The sequence below is a fragment of the Convolutriloba macropyga genome, chromosome 13, assembly GCF_964194025.1.
Source record: "Convolutriloba macropyga chromosome 13, txConMacr16.3, whole genome shotgun sequence".
Lineage (NCBI taxonomy): Eukaryota > Metazoa > Xenacoelomorpha > Acoela > Convolutidae > Convolutriloba > Convolutriloba macropyga.
Window position 1 is genome coordinate 43218747 of NC_134480.1, and position 17648 is coordinate 43236394.

At 37.3% G+C, this 17648-nt stretch overlaps 1 protein-coding gene across 3 annotated transcripts; it reads right to left on the reverse strand.

Moving 5' to 3' along the window:
• Positions 1 to 2118: 2118 nt before the first annotated feature.
• On the reverse strand, positions 2119 to 16488 carry LOC142351827 (uncharacterized). Of its 3 annotated transcripts, none has more exons than XM_075404036.1 (8): positions 16375 to 16488; positions 15213 to 15480; positions 14678 to 14716; positions 12973 to 13097; positions 7775 to 8131; positions 4903 to 5165; positions 2329 to 2449; positions 2119 to 2137 (listed from the first exon to the last, which is right to left on the reverse strand). In XM_075404036.1, the coding sequence occupies exons 2-8, from the start codon at positions 15426 to 15428 to the stop codon at positions 2134 to 2136; spliced, it is 1125 nt and encodes a 374-aa protein (XP_075260151.1). In that variant the 5' UTR covers positions 15429 to 15480; positions 16375 to 16488; the 3' UTR covers positions 2119 to 2133. The 3 variants fall into 3 exon arrangements, with proteins under 3 accessions (XP_075260151.1, XP_075260149.1, XP_075260150.1); XM_075404034.1 differs by having other exon boundaries at positions 15195 to 15480; XM_075404035.1 differs by lacking the exon at positions 2119 to 2137 and having other exon boundaries at positions 2310 to 2449; positions 15195 to 15480.
• Between the last annotated feature and the right edge of the window lie 1160 nt (positions 16489 to 17648).

The window sequence follows — 17648 nt, forward strand, 5'->3', positions numbered from 1 at the left end:
AAAGTCAATAATGAATTTTTCATTGCGATAATACAACGTTTTTCACTGTTTCATTACGCACCTGGCGAAAATCGTAAATGGTCAATTTTGTCGACCTTCCAATCCGTTTTAATCTTGTTCTATAGCAGAATGGCACTTCTACTGAGGTTGTAACATAGCTTAAAGACGAAAATCAAGGTCTAAATTTTTTTTGCCGGAAATCAATTTTGCTCTCTGGCCTAAACAGAAAGTTTCATACCAACTTCACCGAAAATAAGGTATTTGGATTAATCGTCCCACGAAAATTTTTTAAATGATCGTTTTAAAGGTTTATTCCATTCATACAAAATGTGAATTGGTTATTAAGCACTAAAAAAGGTGACAAAATGGCCTAAAGTGCATTCCAGCTTATGATATAAAACTTTTCGTTCGACTTTTTTTCATTGAATGAGACGTTTCTGTGACTCCATTCATGTTAAAACCATATTTGGTAGCAAGTACCCCAAAAACCAACTGTAAGTAGCCAATTGATACTAATAGAGCGCATAGTCACTGCAAAAAAGTCACTAATACGTTTTCCATTGCGATTACACAACGTTTTCACTGTTTCATTACCCACCTGGCGAAAATCGTAAATGGTCAACTTTGTCGACCTTCCAGTCCGTTTTAATCTTGTTCTATAGCTGAATGGCACTTGTACTGAGGTTGTAACATAGCTTAAAGACAAAAATCAAGGTCTGAATTTTTTTTGCCGGAAATCAATTTTGCTCTCTGGCCTGAACAGAAAGTTTCATACCAACTTCACCGAAAATAAGGTATTTGGAATAATCGTCCCAAGAAAATTTATTAAATGATCGTTTTAATGGCTTATTCTGTTTATACGAAGCGTGAATTGGTTATTATTAAGCACTAAAAAAGGTGACAAAAAAGCCTCCAGTGTCTTCCAGCTTATAATATAAAATGTATTTTTCGAATTTTTTTTCATTGAATGAGACGTTTCTGTGACTCCATTCATTTTAAAAACTTATTAGGTCCCAAGTACCCCAAAAACCCACTTTAAGTAGCCAATTGATAGTGATAGAGCACATACTTACTACAAAAAAGTCAATAATACGTTTTGCATTGCGATAATACAACGTTTTTCACTGTTTAACTACGCGCATGGTGAAAATCGTAGATGGTCAATTTTGTCGAACTTCCAAACGGTTGCAATCTTGGTCCATAGCAGAATTTCACTTCTACTGAGGCTATCGCAAAGTTTAAAAAAGAAAATCAAGGTCTTAATTTTTTTTGCCGGAAATTAATTTTGCTCTCGGGCCTAAACAGAAAGTTTCAAATCAACTTCACCAAAAATAAGATATTTGAATTACTCGTCCCAACAAAATTTTTTGAATGATCGTTTTAATTGTTTATTCTGTTCATACAAATTGTGATTTGGTTATAAAGCACTAAAAAAAGTGACAAAAACGCCTCCAGTGCCTTCCAGCTTATGATATAAAATGCTTTGTTCGTTTTTTTTCCATTGAATGAGACGTTTCTGTGACTCCTTTCATTTTGAAACCTTATTAGATAGCAAGTATCTCGAAAATGAACTGTAGGTAGCCAATTGATAGTGATAGAGCACATAGTTACTACAAAAAAATCAATAATACGTTTTGCATTGCGATAATACAACGTTTTTCAGTGATTAATTACTCGCATGGTGAAAATCGTAAATGGTCAATTGTGTCGAACTTCCAATCGGTTGCAATCTTGTTCTATGGCAGAATGTTACTTCTACTGAGGCTGTCACATAGCTTAAAGAAGAAAATCAAGGCCTTAATTTTCTCGCCGGAAATTAATTTTGCTCTCGGGCCTGAACAAGAAGTTTCATATCAACTTCACCGTAAATAAGGTATTTGAATTACTCTACTCGAGAAATATTTTCAAATAATTGTTTCAGTGGTCTTCTCAAATATTAATAGCAACCATATTTGTTCACAGTTCTTAACACTCGGGTGCAGAACTAAAAAAATTCCATTGGAACCATAATTTTAACATAATTTTGCCTTTTAATTCACAGCTTTTAGTTAAACAATCAAAACAAAGTTTTTAAGTACGTTTTTATTCCGTTTCTCTTAGTTGCTTAATTTTTTCGATGTGTTCAGAAAACGCCTATCTTGTAAGATCTTGCAAGACATCTTGCAAGATAGCCAAGTTTCACAAGAAGGCTTACACACGCTTATCTTGTAAGATCTTACAAGATGTCTTACAAGATAAGCGTGCAGATGCAAGATCTTACAAGATAAGCGTGTGGTTGCAAGATCTTACAAGATAAGCGCTTTTTGCAAGATTCTTACAAGATCTTACAAGATAGGCGTGTAAGCTCGACTAGGGAAGTTTCGTCGGTACAAAATATATTCTTTGAACTCTGACAATGTAAAACTGTACGGGCTTTGCAATAAACCAAATATCCGGATTCTGTTTTTGCCTGAAAACAATGAAGGAAGAATTTTTTGAGCACACAAAACAAAATAGACTCGAAAGCAGCAATTTGTAATAAACTGAAACTCAATTTTTAGTTTTCGTTCTTAAAATTCATTAGAAGAATTTGTCTTACTTTTTAAGGTATTGTTGGAAAAAGAGATCAATAGGCCCTGCTGCCATGAACGAATGGCACCTTTAGAAAGTATACCGATATCGGATTTCGCCCATCTCAAAATCCCTGACAATTTTTTTTAAAATCCTATTTGAAAACTTCTGATTTGAAACCAGCTCAAATTGGACAGTATACAAAAAATGGCGGTAACCCTAAAAGAGAACCATAATAACCGCAATAGAAGCGAAAGTTAATATTCCCACGAAAAGTCATTATCTATCAAACTTAAGATATATGTGTGCAAAACAATGTGTATAATACGATAAAACGGAATTCTTTTGGACTTTTGGTCAAATAGTTTGCATTACAGAAGTAAAAATTGTAGAAAATCTTCAACCTTTTAGTTTTGCGTCAGGACTTCATCTTGAATCAAAACCGTGAACTGACTTCTTTTGTTATTCTGCTGCTGTTCTCATTGACTAAATTTATTCTACTGAGAAAGACATTTTTATTATGTAGTTTAGAAAGTGAAATGCAAATTTATCCTACAAAAGTTGACAATTTTGTTTTTTGACGCATTTTGTATTAATTTTGTAATCTTTCACAACTTTTATTTGATTATATAAATTTTACACTTTTTTCGATGCATGTGAAATCATGTTAAATAATTGCTCAAAAAGGTGCAATTGCTATCTTTGCCAAACCGTCATCGAAACTTATAATGAATCGGCGCTTCTGAGTAACAATATTTTTTCTAAAAAATCGGCTTGACTAAGTTATTTATAGAGAAAATTCCAATTGATTAGTTCTCTATTGCTCAAACTTGAACTCTCAAAATGAAATCAACACGCTTTCTGTTATTTATTAACTGTTCATGGCATGTTTTTATCCGTTTTGCTACTCTGAATTGTTAGAAAAGTTAAATCTCAACGTGCAATTTTGCTCTCCGAAAACAAAAATCTGAGATATGAGCTATCTAACGAATTTCAAAGTTTCCATTGTTTTTGCTTTGTAAAATAAGAGGAAAAATAAATATATTTTTAATCCTCATTTTCTCAACAAAAATTGTTTTCCTTTAATTTCTCTGTTTAACAGGGCACTATTCCAACATGCATATTTAATTGTCGGTAATCAAGGAAACATTTTGTTACGTGTCCTTAGAAAAATTAGCAGGCACATTTATGGATATGGCATTTTAATTAACAAAAAACTTTTTTAATTATTCTTTATTTCCTTCAGTTCTCATAGCGCTCTCATTTCACATGCATAATAGGTACGAACACAATTCTCATACTTCTTATATGGTATTATATGCTCTCTTGCAGAACAGAAAGCAGCTTGCAATCCGGTTTGAAGCTCCCTCTTCAACGTATTACCCAGGTTAATGTCGCAGACCCAAGCCACCTCTTATCAGACTATGCTCCCACTTTGCTCTATGATCAGAATGTGACAAACCGAAATAAACTCTGATCAGACTTTCAGGCGAACAAGGAAAAATTCAATCTTTATGCGATCCTAGCCACTCTGATCAAACAGTGCCAAACGAGAGCAACCTCTGATCAGATATTGGCGTAATCAAAATTTTCGTGCGAGTTTAGATCAGATCATCATCCAGACTTTGCTCTCTGATCAGACCATTCCACGATACACAAAAAAACCAATTGAAACTTGTGTAAAACTTGCGATTCAAACCTATAGTAACCAACTTATAGTAACCAACTTATAGTAACCAACTTGGTCTGGGATCTTAACCTGGATAAGATTTTGGAACCGAAATTACTTACTAATTTGAGTAAATTTATCCCCCTCTTGAATTTGTCAACTTTCCTTGGTAACGGCAAGCAATTTAACTATCCAAAAAATTAGGGCAAGTGATTTTTTCATCAGACGATTTATATAGTCTTTTCTGACCACTGAAAAACTGAAGTAAAATTTCAAATTTCCAGCTATGATCAACCGTTTTATTATAAATTTTGTGCTTCAAAGTTGAGGAACCATTTCGTCTTTTGGAAGAAATTTTTTCCTCACAATTTTATCAAATGATTTTATAAGTGTAAAACATTTTTTTGAACTTTTGAACTAATAATTTGCGTTCGACATATACTTTTATTGGTGTCAGGACAAAATATCTTATGTGACAAAAATACCCGAAATATATCCAATATTTTATTCTAATGTTAAAAATACCAGAACAATTTTTTGGCATAATATTTACCTTGTGCATTGGGCCATGTCTTGCGGGCATGGCAATGCCTCAGCAAACACTTTTATTAAATGCGCCAGTTCGACACCAGCCACGACTCTTAGTGAAGATTTTAATTTTTAATAATTTTTCAGATGGGTACCTTCTGGCATAACAACAACATGTTTAGGCTCCACGTCCTCAGGAATTGAAATTGGATGAAATCTAGTTCCGTCATAAACACCCCATCCTCCCGTTTCGTCACGTTCAAACGTAGCTTGGTCCATATTCATATCATTGCGTACGAGAATAGCCTCCCAGACATTATCGTCACATTTCTCGACAAACTGCATGTTTTCTTCTTCTATAATGTCACCGAATCTGGCTTCGCTCGGAATGGTATCCAGTAGTTCAGCTAGATCAGCACTAAAAGTGGAAAAGTCTGTCCTATTCCCCCGAATAGTAATGATGTTTAATGTTATTCCTCTCATATCATAAGACTATGTGTTAAATAACATGTGCGCTTGAAGAGCATGGGGGTGGAAGGTAGATTCAAGGAAACTGAGCTATGATCAGACCCACTCGAACGCACACCCGTGTGTTCCCAGGCCGAAATTAGAGGGTCTGGACAGCAGTTCGAGCGCAAAATAGTCTGGGCCACGGTTTGATTTAGGTCTGATCAGTGGCCAATTCGGTCTCAAAGATCTGATCAGAGGCGGATTCGAGCTCACTTGAGTCTGATCAGAGGCCATGTCATGCGCGCTTGAGTCTAATTTTTTTGCATTTTTTTCTAATGAGTAGGTGGTTATGGTTCTGCCACGAGCCAAAGAAAAAATTTCTGTTCTGACCACGGACTCATTTGGAGTCCCTTGCCTCCGATCAGAACGATCAGGACAAAAGAGTCCAACCACTAAACAGTAGTCGGTCCATTTATAAAAAGGAAGGGCAACTGTAGATTCAGACGTTTCTTATAAAAAGCGAACTTAATCATTGGCGTGCAAAATTTTCAAATTAAAAATTTCTGTAAATCTTTAACACTTTCGATTTTGAATTGGCGTCGTTGAATTCTTTGCTGAAGACATTGGCTTTGAACTGTATATATAATAACGATACTTAAAGTCTCGTGCGTGTTTAAGTATAGTCTCTGATCAGAGGTGATTTCCGTCTGGAACGTCTGATTAGAGGTCATTTCAGTCTGGTTAGTCTGATCATAGCTCAATTTGGGTCGGGAACTTTGACTGGGATACTAATAGTTTTTATCATAATTTCCATAAACTTACAAAGCGCTGAATATAATAAACATACATCAAAATCTAAGCGTTCTACATTTTTCGGATTAATTGTGCATATCTTAAGATTCAATCTAAAACCAATTATTTGTTTCTGGATCTGCTAAACACTCCTGGTTGGCTACATGTAATATAATAGTTAGAGACCTTGGTAATAGACAGATTGTTTGAGTGTCGGTGTTATAGAATCAAGTTTAGCAAAATTAAGTAAAAAAGTTGAATTTTTTAAAGAAATCTAAGTTGTTTTAAAGAAATTCTAATCTAAGTTGAATTTTTTTTTAAAAAAAAGTTGAATTCTTGAACAATACTCCAAGAGCAACAGTGAAAAATTTGAGAGAATTTAATGTCAAAAAAACACTTTTTCATTGTAATGACATTTATTCTTAATTGACTATATCAATCGATATTACTAGCACTTCAAATGACCATTTCCATTCTTTTGTCTTCATATAGAAGTATAGAGTAAGCGAACTTTTCGTGCCGTTGAAGTTTCGTTGAGAAGTTTTATTTTATCAAGGAATTTTCTGTAACTTTCTATGACGATTCTTTGGGAATTTGTTCCTAAGTTGTACCAATGTTTGTACCTAAACTTTTGCAAGTAACTTATGAAGCTGAGCGTAAAACTTTGGCAAAAAACTAATTGATTTTTCAATAAAAATTAGTTCAACAATGTTGTCGACCGTCAAATTTAAAAGCTTTAGTTTTCAAAAAAAAAATTCAAAAAATTAAATTAACGACTCAAGGCATGAGTAAACTATTTTTTCAAGTTTTTTAAATTGATATAACGTAAAGAATATAATGAGTCTGCATAACGATGCTGCAAAAGTTTTCTAAGTTTAAAAAAACGTTTATAACTGATGAACCAAAATAGAACGCATCATTCGTTCCCGAAATTGCTATACACTCCCAGGTTGCTAATTTGTTTAATTACGTTGCTACAGGAGACGAGTGTAGCACAATTAAGTCACAAAGAAAATGAAAATAGCAAAAAATTAGAAAATAGTTTTGAAGTAGGGGGTTGTGTTTTTGTTTGTATCGTTAAACAATCGGATGCTGCAGTTAATGCTTTTCTTTTCACTTAAACCTTTTTTTTGTTTCAAATACTATATTATAGATAAGGTTTTGCGTATTAGGTGACTGCCGTGATGTCTACTTGCTCAAAAGATGCTTCTTTGATGAAAGTTGAGTAAATTTTAACAGACAAACGTCGAGCGAAGTGCTCTCAAAATGAGGAGCGGTTAACTCTTAGGACCCTGAATTGAAGATTCGTCAACAGTTTTGGAACATCGCATACTTAGAGAATAGTAAAGAGTAAGGTTCTATGAGAGCTGCCCATACACAAAAATCCCTCCGGGCTTTACCTGCTTATCCCCATTTTGGAAGGAAAAAATTAAAAGCATCAGGCGAAAAATGATTGACGCAAAAAATAGTATTAAAAAGGACCACAGGACTAATTTAATTACCACTAACTTTTTTGAGAGCAATTTATCATTCTTAAATTTTTTATTGCAATGTTAATCTGATATTGTCGTTCGGGTGAGTGTTAATAAAAATTGACTTTTCTCATTATTTGTTATGATTGTTAAATTTTTTGAGTCTCAATCAAAATGCTTGGGATAGGATATATTTTTACAGGAAATGTTTTGAGGCAAATCAATCTATTTTGTATTTATAAGCACAAAACAAATTGACTAAGTGGCTTACGTGACTAACACTTTTATTTTAACAAATTAAAAGTATGCTTACGCATTTTGTCTGGGACCATTTGAAACCTCATTTTGATCATTCACCATTGGTTGCTCGCTTCCACCTTGTCCGCTATTTCCACTATCAACCTCATGCTCCGGTGGAATTAATTCGCAACGGAGCAGCAATTCCGCCGTACCTTGGCTTTCAATCACTTCAACGTGGTCTGGGTTTATATAACTTGGGATATCGACAGGGATTGATGAGGTTTCCTCGGAAGTGACGATAAACCCACCGTCGGAAGTTTTACTCCAATCGAGACCATTAGGAAGCCGATACTTCAGGTTGGGAAAATAAATGGTGCAGCTCCACTCGTTTTGATTTTCCTCGTAGTTGATTTCCAAATCATTTTGTACACTATAAAGAACAGAATAATTCGTAACCAGCTAATACATAATCCGGATCTTTTCCGTTTGTGCCCCCCCCCCCCAGCTTACTGGGCTCATATTATTTGCACCCCCCAGACGCACGTGTAATATTTTACATGATGATTTACTATGTAATGGCACGTGCTCTGTGACTGGGGAGCGCATAACGTACTGGGGGAGCGCACACGGAAAAGATCCCAGAATCCTAAAATTGGGTCAACTTTTTGGTATTCTGCCCATGCATTTCGGTTTCAAGAATGTGGCCTTTACTTGCAAAACTTTAGAAGTAGACCCAGGTTTAGGTGCGCGACCCTAGACCGCTCTGATCAGACCATTTCCCAGACTTTGCCCTCTGATCAGACAATCGTGCGACCCAAGGCCCTCTGATCAGAACGTAGTGCGACCCAAGTATTATTGCGACCATAGTGCGACCCAAAGCCCTCTGATCAGACCGTAGTGCGACGATCAGACCATAGTGCGACCCAAGAATTGGTGCAACCATAATGCGACCCAAAAGACCTCTGATCAGGTCATCGAGCGACCCAAGAAGTGGCGAGACCATAGTGCGACCCAAAAAAGTTGTGCGACTTTTGAGCGAACCAAATATTTGGAATACAGAATGGAGCAGTTGGAATATGTATAAATTATTCAATTCAAACCTATACTACTCAACATAAATTTGAATAAGATAGTGTACCTTGTTAACGTTTGGACACAACTAAATAATAAAAATAAAAACAAAAAGTCATTTTGAAGTGCATGCAATTTTTCTTTTCAGCCATCAAAAGCAGTGGTAATAAAAAAGCAGTCAAATAAACATGGTCAGATTTTGGGGCAACTTATGTCTAGACTTTGGTCTCTGATCAGACGGTAGTGCGACCATTGTCCAGACTTTAGTGCGACCTATGATCAGACTATAGTGTGACATTGCCTTCTTATGAGACCGTAGTGCGACCATTGTCCAGACCACTTCCCAGACTTTGCCCTCTGATCAGACCGTCGTGCGAACATTGTCCAGACCGATTCCCAGACTTTGCCCTCTGATCAGACCCTGATGCGACCATTGTCCAGACCATCATGCGACTAAAGCTTTTCCCAGACCATGTATTTTGGGTCGCACCCCAGTCGCGCACCTGAACCTGGGGAGTCCAAATAAAGCAAACCCAGGTTTAGATGAGCGACCATAGACTACTCTGATCAGACCACTTCCCAGACTTAGCCCTCTTATCAGACAATCGTGCGACCCAAGGCCCTCTGATCAGAACGTAGTGCGACCCAAGTATTATTGCGACCATAGTGCGACCCAAAGCCCTCTGATCAGACCGTAGTGCGACGATCAGACCATAGTGCGACCCAAGAATTGGTGCAACCATAATGCGACCCAAAAGACCTCTGATCAGGTCATCGAGCGACCCAAGAAGTGGCGAGACCATAGTGCGACCCAAAAAAGTTGTGCGACTTTTGAGCGAACCAAATATTTGGAATACAGAATGGAGCAGTTGGAATATGTATAAATTATTCAATTCAAACCTATACTACTCAACATAAATTTGAATAAGATAGTGTACCTTGTTAACGTTTGGACACAACTAAATAATAAAAATAAAAACAAAAAGTCATTTTGAAGTGCATGCAATTTTTCTTTTCAGCCATCAAAAGCAGTGGTAATAAAAAAGCAGTCAAATAAACATGGTCAGATTTTGGGGCAACTTATGTCTAGACTTTGGTCTCTGATCAGACGGTAGTGCGACCAAAACAATTGTGCAACAATAGTGTGACCCAAACGACCTCTGATCAGCCGATCGTGCGACCCAAATATTTTGTTCAATTTTAATGCGACCAAAGCTCGCTCTGATCAGACCTTTCCTGAATACATGTAAAAGTCTGCTGTTAATTGTTTAAATTATAAAATTCAAACCTATATACTACAAAATTAAAATTTAATGATTTAGTATATCTTGTTAATTTTAGGACAAAACTCATTGAGAAAAGTATAAACAGGGAGTCATTTTGAAGTGCCTGAACTTTTTTTTGAGTAATCAAAGACAGTGATAAAAAACTGCAGTCAAATAAATATGGTCAGTTAATGCTCTGTGATCAGATTTTGGTATAACTTATGTCCAGTCTTTGGTCCCTGATCAAACTGTAGTGCGACGATTGTCCAGACTTTCGTGCAAACTATGATCAGACAATAGTGCGACTTTGCCCACTGATCAGTCCGCAATGTGCAATCATTGTTCAGAGTTTCATGCGACTTATGATCAGTGTATAGTGCGATTTTGCCCTCTGATCAGTCCGTAGTGCGACTATTGTCCAGACCATTTCCCAGACTTTGCCCTCTGATCAGACCGTACTGCAACCATTGTCCAGACCATCATGCGACTAAAGCGTTTCCCAGACCATGTATTTTGGGTCGCACCACGCCACAAGTGTGCGACGCATGTAGTTTGATCACAGCGGTCTAGAGTCGCGCACCTAAACCTGGGGAGTCCAAATAAAGCCAACCCAGGTTTAGATGAGCAACCATAGACTGCTCTGATCAGACTATTTCCCAGACTTAGCCCTCTTATCAGATCATTGTGCGAACCAAAGTCCTCTGATCCCACTGTAGTGGGACCAAAAAATTGTGCAACAATAGTGTGACCCAAACAACCTCTGATCAGACGATCGTGCTACCCAAATATTTTGTGCAATTTTAGTGCGACCAAAGCTCCCTCTGATCACACCATTCCTGAATACATGTTTAAATCTGCTGTTAATTGTTTAAATTATAAAATTCAAACCTATATACTACAAAAATTAAAATTTAATAATTTAGTATATCTTGTTAAGGTTAAGACATAACCCATTGATAAAAATATTAACAGGAAGCCATTTTGAAGTGCTTGAACTTTTTTTTGAGTCATCAAAGACAGTCATAAGAAACTGCAGTCAAATAAATATGGTCAGTTAATGCTCTGTGGTCAGAGTTTGGTATAACTTATGTCCAGACTTTGGTCAATGATGAGACTGTAGTGCGACCATTGTCCAGACTTTCGTGCAAACTATGATCAGACAATAGTGCGACTTTGCCCACTGATCAGTCCGCAATGTGCAATCATTGTCCAGAGTTTCATGCGATTTATGATCAGTGTATAGTTCGATTTTGCCCTCTGATCAGTCCGTAGTGCGACCATTGTCCAGACCATTTCCCAGACTTTGCCCTCTGATCAGACCATAGTGCGACCATTGTCCAGACCATTTCCCAGACTTTGCGCTCTGATCAGACCGTAGTGCGACCATTGTCCAGACTTTCGTGCAAACTATGATAAAAAATAGTGCGACTTTGCCCACTGATTAGTCCGCAATCTGCAATTATTGTCCACAGTTTCATGCGACTTATGATCATTGTATAGTGCGATTTTGCCCTCTGATCAGTCCGTAGTGCGACCATTGTCCAGACATTTTCCCAGACTTTGCCCTCTTTTCAGACCGTAGTGCGACCATTGTCCAGACTTTCGTGAGACCTATGATCAGACCATAGTGCGACTTTGCTCTCTGATCAGTACGTAGTGCGACCATTGTCCAGACCATTTCCCAGACTTTGCCCTCTGATCAGACCATAGTGCGACCATTATCCAGACCATTTCCCTGACTTTGCGCTCTGATCCGACCGTAGTGCGACCAAAACAATTGTGCAACAATAGTGTGACCCAAACGACCTCTGATCAGACGATCGTGCGACCCAAATATTTTGTTCAATTTTAATGCGACCAAAGCTTGCTCTGATCAGACCATTCCTGAATACATGTTAAAATCTGCTGTTAATAGTTTAAATTATAAAATTCAAACCTATATACTACAAAAATTAAAATTTAATAATTTAGTATATCTTGTTAAGGTTAGGACAAAACTCATTGATAAAAGTATAAACATGAAGTCATTTTGAAGTGCCTGAACTTTTTTTTGAGTAATCAAAGACAGTGATAAAAAAACTGCAGTCAAATAAATATGGTCAGTTAATGCTCTGTGATCAGATTTTGGTATAACTTATGTCCAGTCTTTGGTCCCTGATCAGACTGCAGTGCGACCATTGTCCAGACTTTCGTGCGACCTATGATCAGACTATAGTGCGACTCTGCCCACTGATCAGTCCGCAATGTGCAATCATTGTCCAGAGTTTCATGCGACTTATGATCACTGTATAGTGCGATTTTGCCCTCTGATCAGTCCGTAGTGCGACCATTGTCCAGACCATTTCCCAGACTTTGCCCTCTGATCAGACCGTAGTGCGACCATTGTCCAGACTTTCGTGCGACTTATGATCAGACTATAGTGCGACTTTGCCCTCTGGTCAGACCGTAGCGTGACCATTGTCCAGACCATTTCCCAGACTTTGCCCTCTGATCAGACGGTAGTGCAACCATTGTCCAGACCATCAAGCGAGTAAAGCGTTTCCTAGACCATGTATTTTGGGTCGCACCACGCCACAAGTGTGCGAGGCAAATAGTCTGATCAGAACAGTCTAGGGTCGCGCACCTAAACTTGGGAAAAGGACATCACCAATTTCATTAAATCACTTTTCTGGATTTTTCTTGCAAAATTATTCAAGTAATGATAAAAAAACTTGTAGGTCAGGTCAAAGCAAAGTTATCAGAATTATCACTTAATAGGTCTCAAATGATGTGTTTCAAAGGACCATCAAATTGTGGCTGAAAAAATCAAAAAAATCGTAAACTTCAGAATTATCACCGGTTCATATATACGTGTTACAGATAAGATGAAGGAAATTAATAGAAAAGCACCAATTTTTGACAAAAGGTGCAATTTCTAGCAAAATGTGTTACTAACAGTCGATCTGTAGTTTTTCCTACTCCCATTTTTTCATCTTCTTTGTCCATTAGAGACATTTCAAGACTCTCTAACTGCCTCTGTGTCAATCCCTCAGCCAACATTGCTCCCCCTGTCTGTATTTTCTGATGTTTTCAACAGCAGCCAAGGTTGAGATTAAAAGATAGATCATAATTTAATTATTTTTATTCTCCTCTGACCACTTAAGAGCGGTTAAAACTTTTCTGTGTGCTGATAATATTGAATTTAACATTGTTAGAAGGTTTAGAGAGTACAACCTAATGTAAATTGTGCATAAAATAAGCCTGACATAGCGTGACCAGCTCTACTTGTTCAAAGTATACTTGGCTAGAAAAATGAAGCCTTGAGGAACAAGGAAGAACGTGAGCACGGGTTATAAGAGATGCAAATTCGAAAGCTCAAGACCAGTTGGTGTAAATTGGTAGCACACGAGGCTTTCAAGTATGAGATGCTGGCTCGAATCCAGTAGTGGGCCATTTTCGCTGTAAATGCACATGCTTTGACCCTCTAACAGGTTATGAGCCCAGACTCTGGTAGAACAGCAAAAGAGAGACAAGATAGTTAGAAACTGTGAAAGACATGATGCGTAATTTAAGGGGGAAGGTTAGAAGGTTGAGAGAACAACTTAATGTAAATTGTAAATTAGATAATCTCGACATCACTTGAAAAGAAGCTATACTTGCTAGAGAAATACAGCATTGAGGAACAAGGAAGAACGTAAGAACGGGTTATAAAAGACGCCCAAATTCGAACACTAGAATTGCTTGCAAGTTTGAGATGCTGGTTTGAATCCAGTACTGGTTCATTTTATGAGTAGCTGCACCTGTTTAGACTCCCTGAAAACACTTTTGAGCGTCCAATGAAAGAAGTGTACATTTTCTACCGTTTTGAAAAATTAATTAACAATTAAGATAGTTTTGGCTTTACGAAATGACCGTTTCTGAACAATTTTGTTGTCAAAAACACAACTGAATACCGTTGTAGGAGTTGATCTTGAACGACAGGCCATGGAAAATTTTGATGGTAGTTACTTTTAGTTTAGGAAAAGCTCTGGGGGATTGATTTCTGTGGGCCTCCAAAATTTGCTCTAAACACCATGATTTTCTGCTTCCACAACTGTTCTCTGTAATGGCACGTGATCTGTAACTAGGGGATTCATAACGTACGGGGAGGGGGGACACAAACAGATCCCATTAATTTGGGAGACAAATCGATCTTTCTTTAACATCAAATTCAAAAACCCAATTTAAAAAATGAAGTAGGGAATTAAAAAAGTGCCAGACTAATAAAATAAGTTTACAAGGAGGTACAGTTACCGGCATGTAGACGTCTTCAGTTATTCAAAATTGCACTGCAGAAGCAATTAATTTTTTTTTCATTGAAAAATTTAACTCAAATGCATAAAGTCATTCTACAAGTGGGCAGAAAATTAATTTTCGAAAAGTAATTGTCCCTTTATAGATCCTCCATCCAGCTCATTTAATGCAGAGCCCCATACATAATGGAGACTAAATTTTGCGGGAACCAAAATAACCTTTTTGGCATTATTTATGAAGTTCGGTCAATGGAATTTCGTTAATTTTTATCCTGAAAATCATTATGGTGATTTGTTTCAATCAGCAATTTAGTAGAGTTGATCTTTTCTTTTATTAAACCAAATTATTATCAAGCTTTATAGCTCAACCCCGGCGCTGAAGGGACCCAGAACAGTGTCGCGTTCCTTCTGAAATTACAATCCACAAGACATATCAGAGAAATTGACATGATTTTGTCAGTACTTTTCTATTGTAGTGCACAACCCTTATCGTAGAACCCTAAATTTTAATATTTATTCCTTTTTGAAACTCAAGTTTGCTTTTATCCCACCCAATTAAGAGCAAGGAAGATTCCTTACAACTATCAGGTTATGAAATATTGTATCTTTTCCGTTTGTGCCCCCCCCCCCCCAGCTTAGTGGGTGCATATTATTTGCACCCCCCAGAAGCACGTGCAATATTTTTACATAATGATTTAACATGTAATGACACGTGCTCTGTGATGGGGGGGGGGGGGCATATCGTACTGGGGGGGGGGGGGGGGCACAAACGGAAAAGATCCGAAATATTTATCATAGTTGGTCATATTCTACCCCAAAGCCTGTGAGGAAAATAGCATCTCTGATCTGGATTAAACTATTTTTTAAAATTATGTAGCTGATATACCTGACTCCGGCCTCTTGCCTGATTCGTGCGTGAGAAATTTTGTGGTTGACTTTGTTTAGTTTGACCTTGACCAGTTTGATGATAATTGGGTTGTCCCTGACCAAGAAACTGTCTTCTGTATGCCTGTGTAGGTGGTGCTGATGTTTGTCCAGTCACAGTCTGGCTTGTTTCTCCCACATTAGTCTGTTGTGGTCTACTCTGTCTGTTCGTAGTTTGTTGTTGATTGGTCGCCATTTTTTAATATTTTTTACTCCTTTTTCTGAACTTTTTTAGTTCTACGTTGCCACTAAACAAATAATCGATTGCAGTAAAAATTCATGGGATAGACCCCCCTCCCACGAAATGATAGCTCCCATTATGGTTTAGTTACTACCTAGAGCACCTTCTCGTTAAAGCCCCCTCTCGTTTAGCGGTCAAAAAACTAAAGCCCCCATTAAGGTATTTATACAATAATGGGGGGCTATAAGGGGTAAGACCCCAAGATCTATCGCAATTTTGATTCATTCTCAACTGTTTCTGGACATGACATCATAAATTATTTCTCCACTTTTACGGTAAAAAGACACTGTAAAGAGGGTAAAAGAGGAGGATACGGAGGAGCTGTTTGAGGGGAGGTGGCAGTATAACAGCATTAAGTTGTAAATTTGGATCTTTTTATATGCGCCCAATAAGCGGGGGGGGGGCACAAACGGAAAAGATCCGTAAATTTTGACGAAAAGCCCCCCCCCCCCCAGTACGTTAAGCCCCCCCCCCCCCCAGTACGTTAAGCCCCCCCTCCCCCCGTTAGAGCACGAGCCATTACATAGTAAATCATTACGTAAAAATATGGCACGTGCCTCTGTAGGGTGCAAATAATAAGCACCCAACCCACTAAGCGGGGGGTAAAAGATCCGCGTGATTTTTACTCGAGGCTACAATGGCTCTACCTGTAGAAAAAAATGTAGGGTGAGTTACACGGGATTGCACGCGCGCGCGTATGTGTGTGTGTGTGTGTGTGTTTGTGTGTGTGTGTGTGTGTGTGTGTGTGTGTGTGTGTGTGTGTGTGTGTCTGTGTGTGTGTGTGTGAGTTTGGGAGAGAGAGAGAGAGAGAGAGAAAGAGGTTGGAGTAGAGGTGGGAGTTGGTTGTGGTGATTAGAGACAGAGAACTTCAGTTCTGGTTTGGAATAGATCCGCAACTTACCACGGCTAAATTTTTTTAGTTTATAGTTTTGTTGTTCAGTTTTATGGAGAGCAAAAGTCACCTTCATTCTCAACGCGCCATTTTTTCTTTTCCTTTTTTAAAGTAGTTCCACAATGAAACTTTGACTCCTCAGCCCAGTTTAGCAGGCATTCAACGTTTACGCCCCCCCCCCCAGGCGCACGTACTGTATTATATACAGTAGAGTGCTGATTCACAACATACAAATTATAATTGGTGGGCACAAAAAAGGGTCTTTCCCATTATAGCCCCGCATGAAATTACAGCCCCCATTTCGGTATATTTATCATAATTGGGAGGCTATAGGTTATGTGACTTAATCCTATGGATACAACTAGAATTGACCTAAACCAAGTCTACACACTAAAACAATTAAGGTAAATTTACCGGAAAAAACGACTTAACTTGCCTGAAACGTTAAGATAATTTTGAATTACCCTTACTTGCCTGAAAATTACCTTAAAATTACCTTAGAAGTTTAGGGGGCAACACCTTAATTTTTGTCCTGAAAAACACCAATTGATAAGGTTTAAGTAAAAATCTGGGTAAAATTTAGCCCAATAGTTAGTGCCCAATAGTTTTCTGGTAAAATAAGATAAGTTAACGTCAATTTTTAAGTTGCCGCCCCTCAACTTTTAGGGTAATATTCAGGGGTGTTCACGTATTTTTAATGTTAAATTAAGGGATAATAAGGTAAGTTAATGCAGATATAAGGTAAAGCAAAATTGATTAGAAAACGTTTATGAGTTCATTTTATATCAAAAAGCGCATTTGATCCACATTAACCTCAGGTTTCTTTTTTCTCCATACAAATTTATTTTTATTAAATGTCAATATTTTATTGGTAATTTTACTAAAATTTCAATTATATGCTAAAGAAAGTTACATAATTGGTGAGGTAACTTAAGGTAATTTTACTGTAACAAAGGTAAGGTAAATTTTTAGCTTAACACAAGTCAAGGTAAAGTTAAGGTAAAATTACCTTAATATGTATTTAGCGTTTGTCTGACAGTGATTAGTTTTGCAGCAAACACAGTTTAAGCATATTAAAAGGGTCCGCCAACAAAGACAGGGACTTGGTTATGTGACATCGAGTTTCGAAACCATACATAAGTTTTATTCATTAAACAGACATTGTATATAGAAAACAGTTAATGTATTATAAATTTTTAAATTTGTGTAAATTATGACAACTTTTAAAAAATGTGAAGATGACAAAGTTTTAAGTTGATTGCTGTTAAATAAAACAACGAAAT

What these genes read in the sequence shown, in the direction of transcription:
- LOC142351827 (XM_075404034.1), bottom strand. Translation starts at nt 15,428, where the DNA reads ATGGCGACCAATCAACAACAAACTACGAACAGACAGAGTAGACCACAA. An exon ending in AGGCAAGAGGCCGGAGTCAG is followed by an intron (nt 14,717 to 15,194) that starts GTATATCAGCTA and finishes TTGTAATTTCAG; the next exon opens with AAGGAACGCGACACTGTTCT. An exon ending in GGAAAAACTACAGATCGACT is followed by an intron (nt 8,132 to 12,972) that starts GTTAGTAACACA and finishes TGTTCTTTATAG; the next exon opens with TGTACAAAATGATTTGGAAA.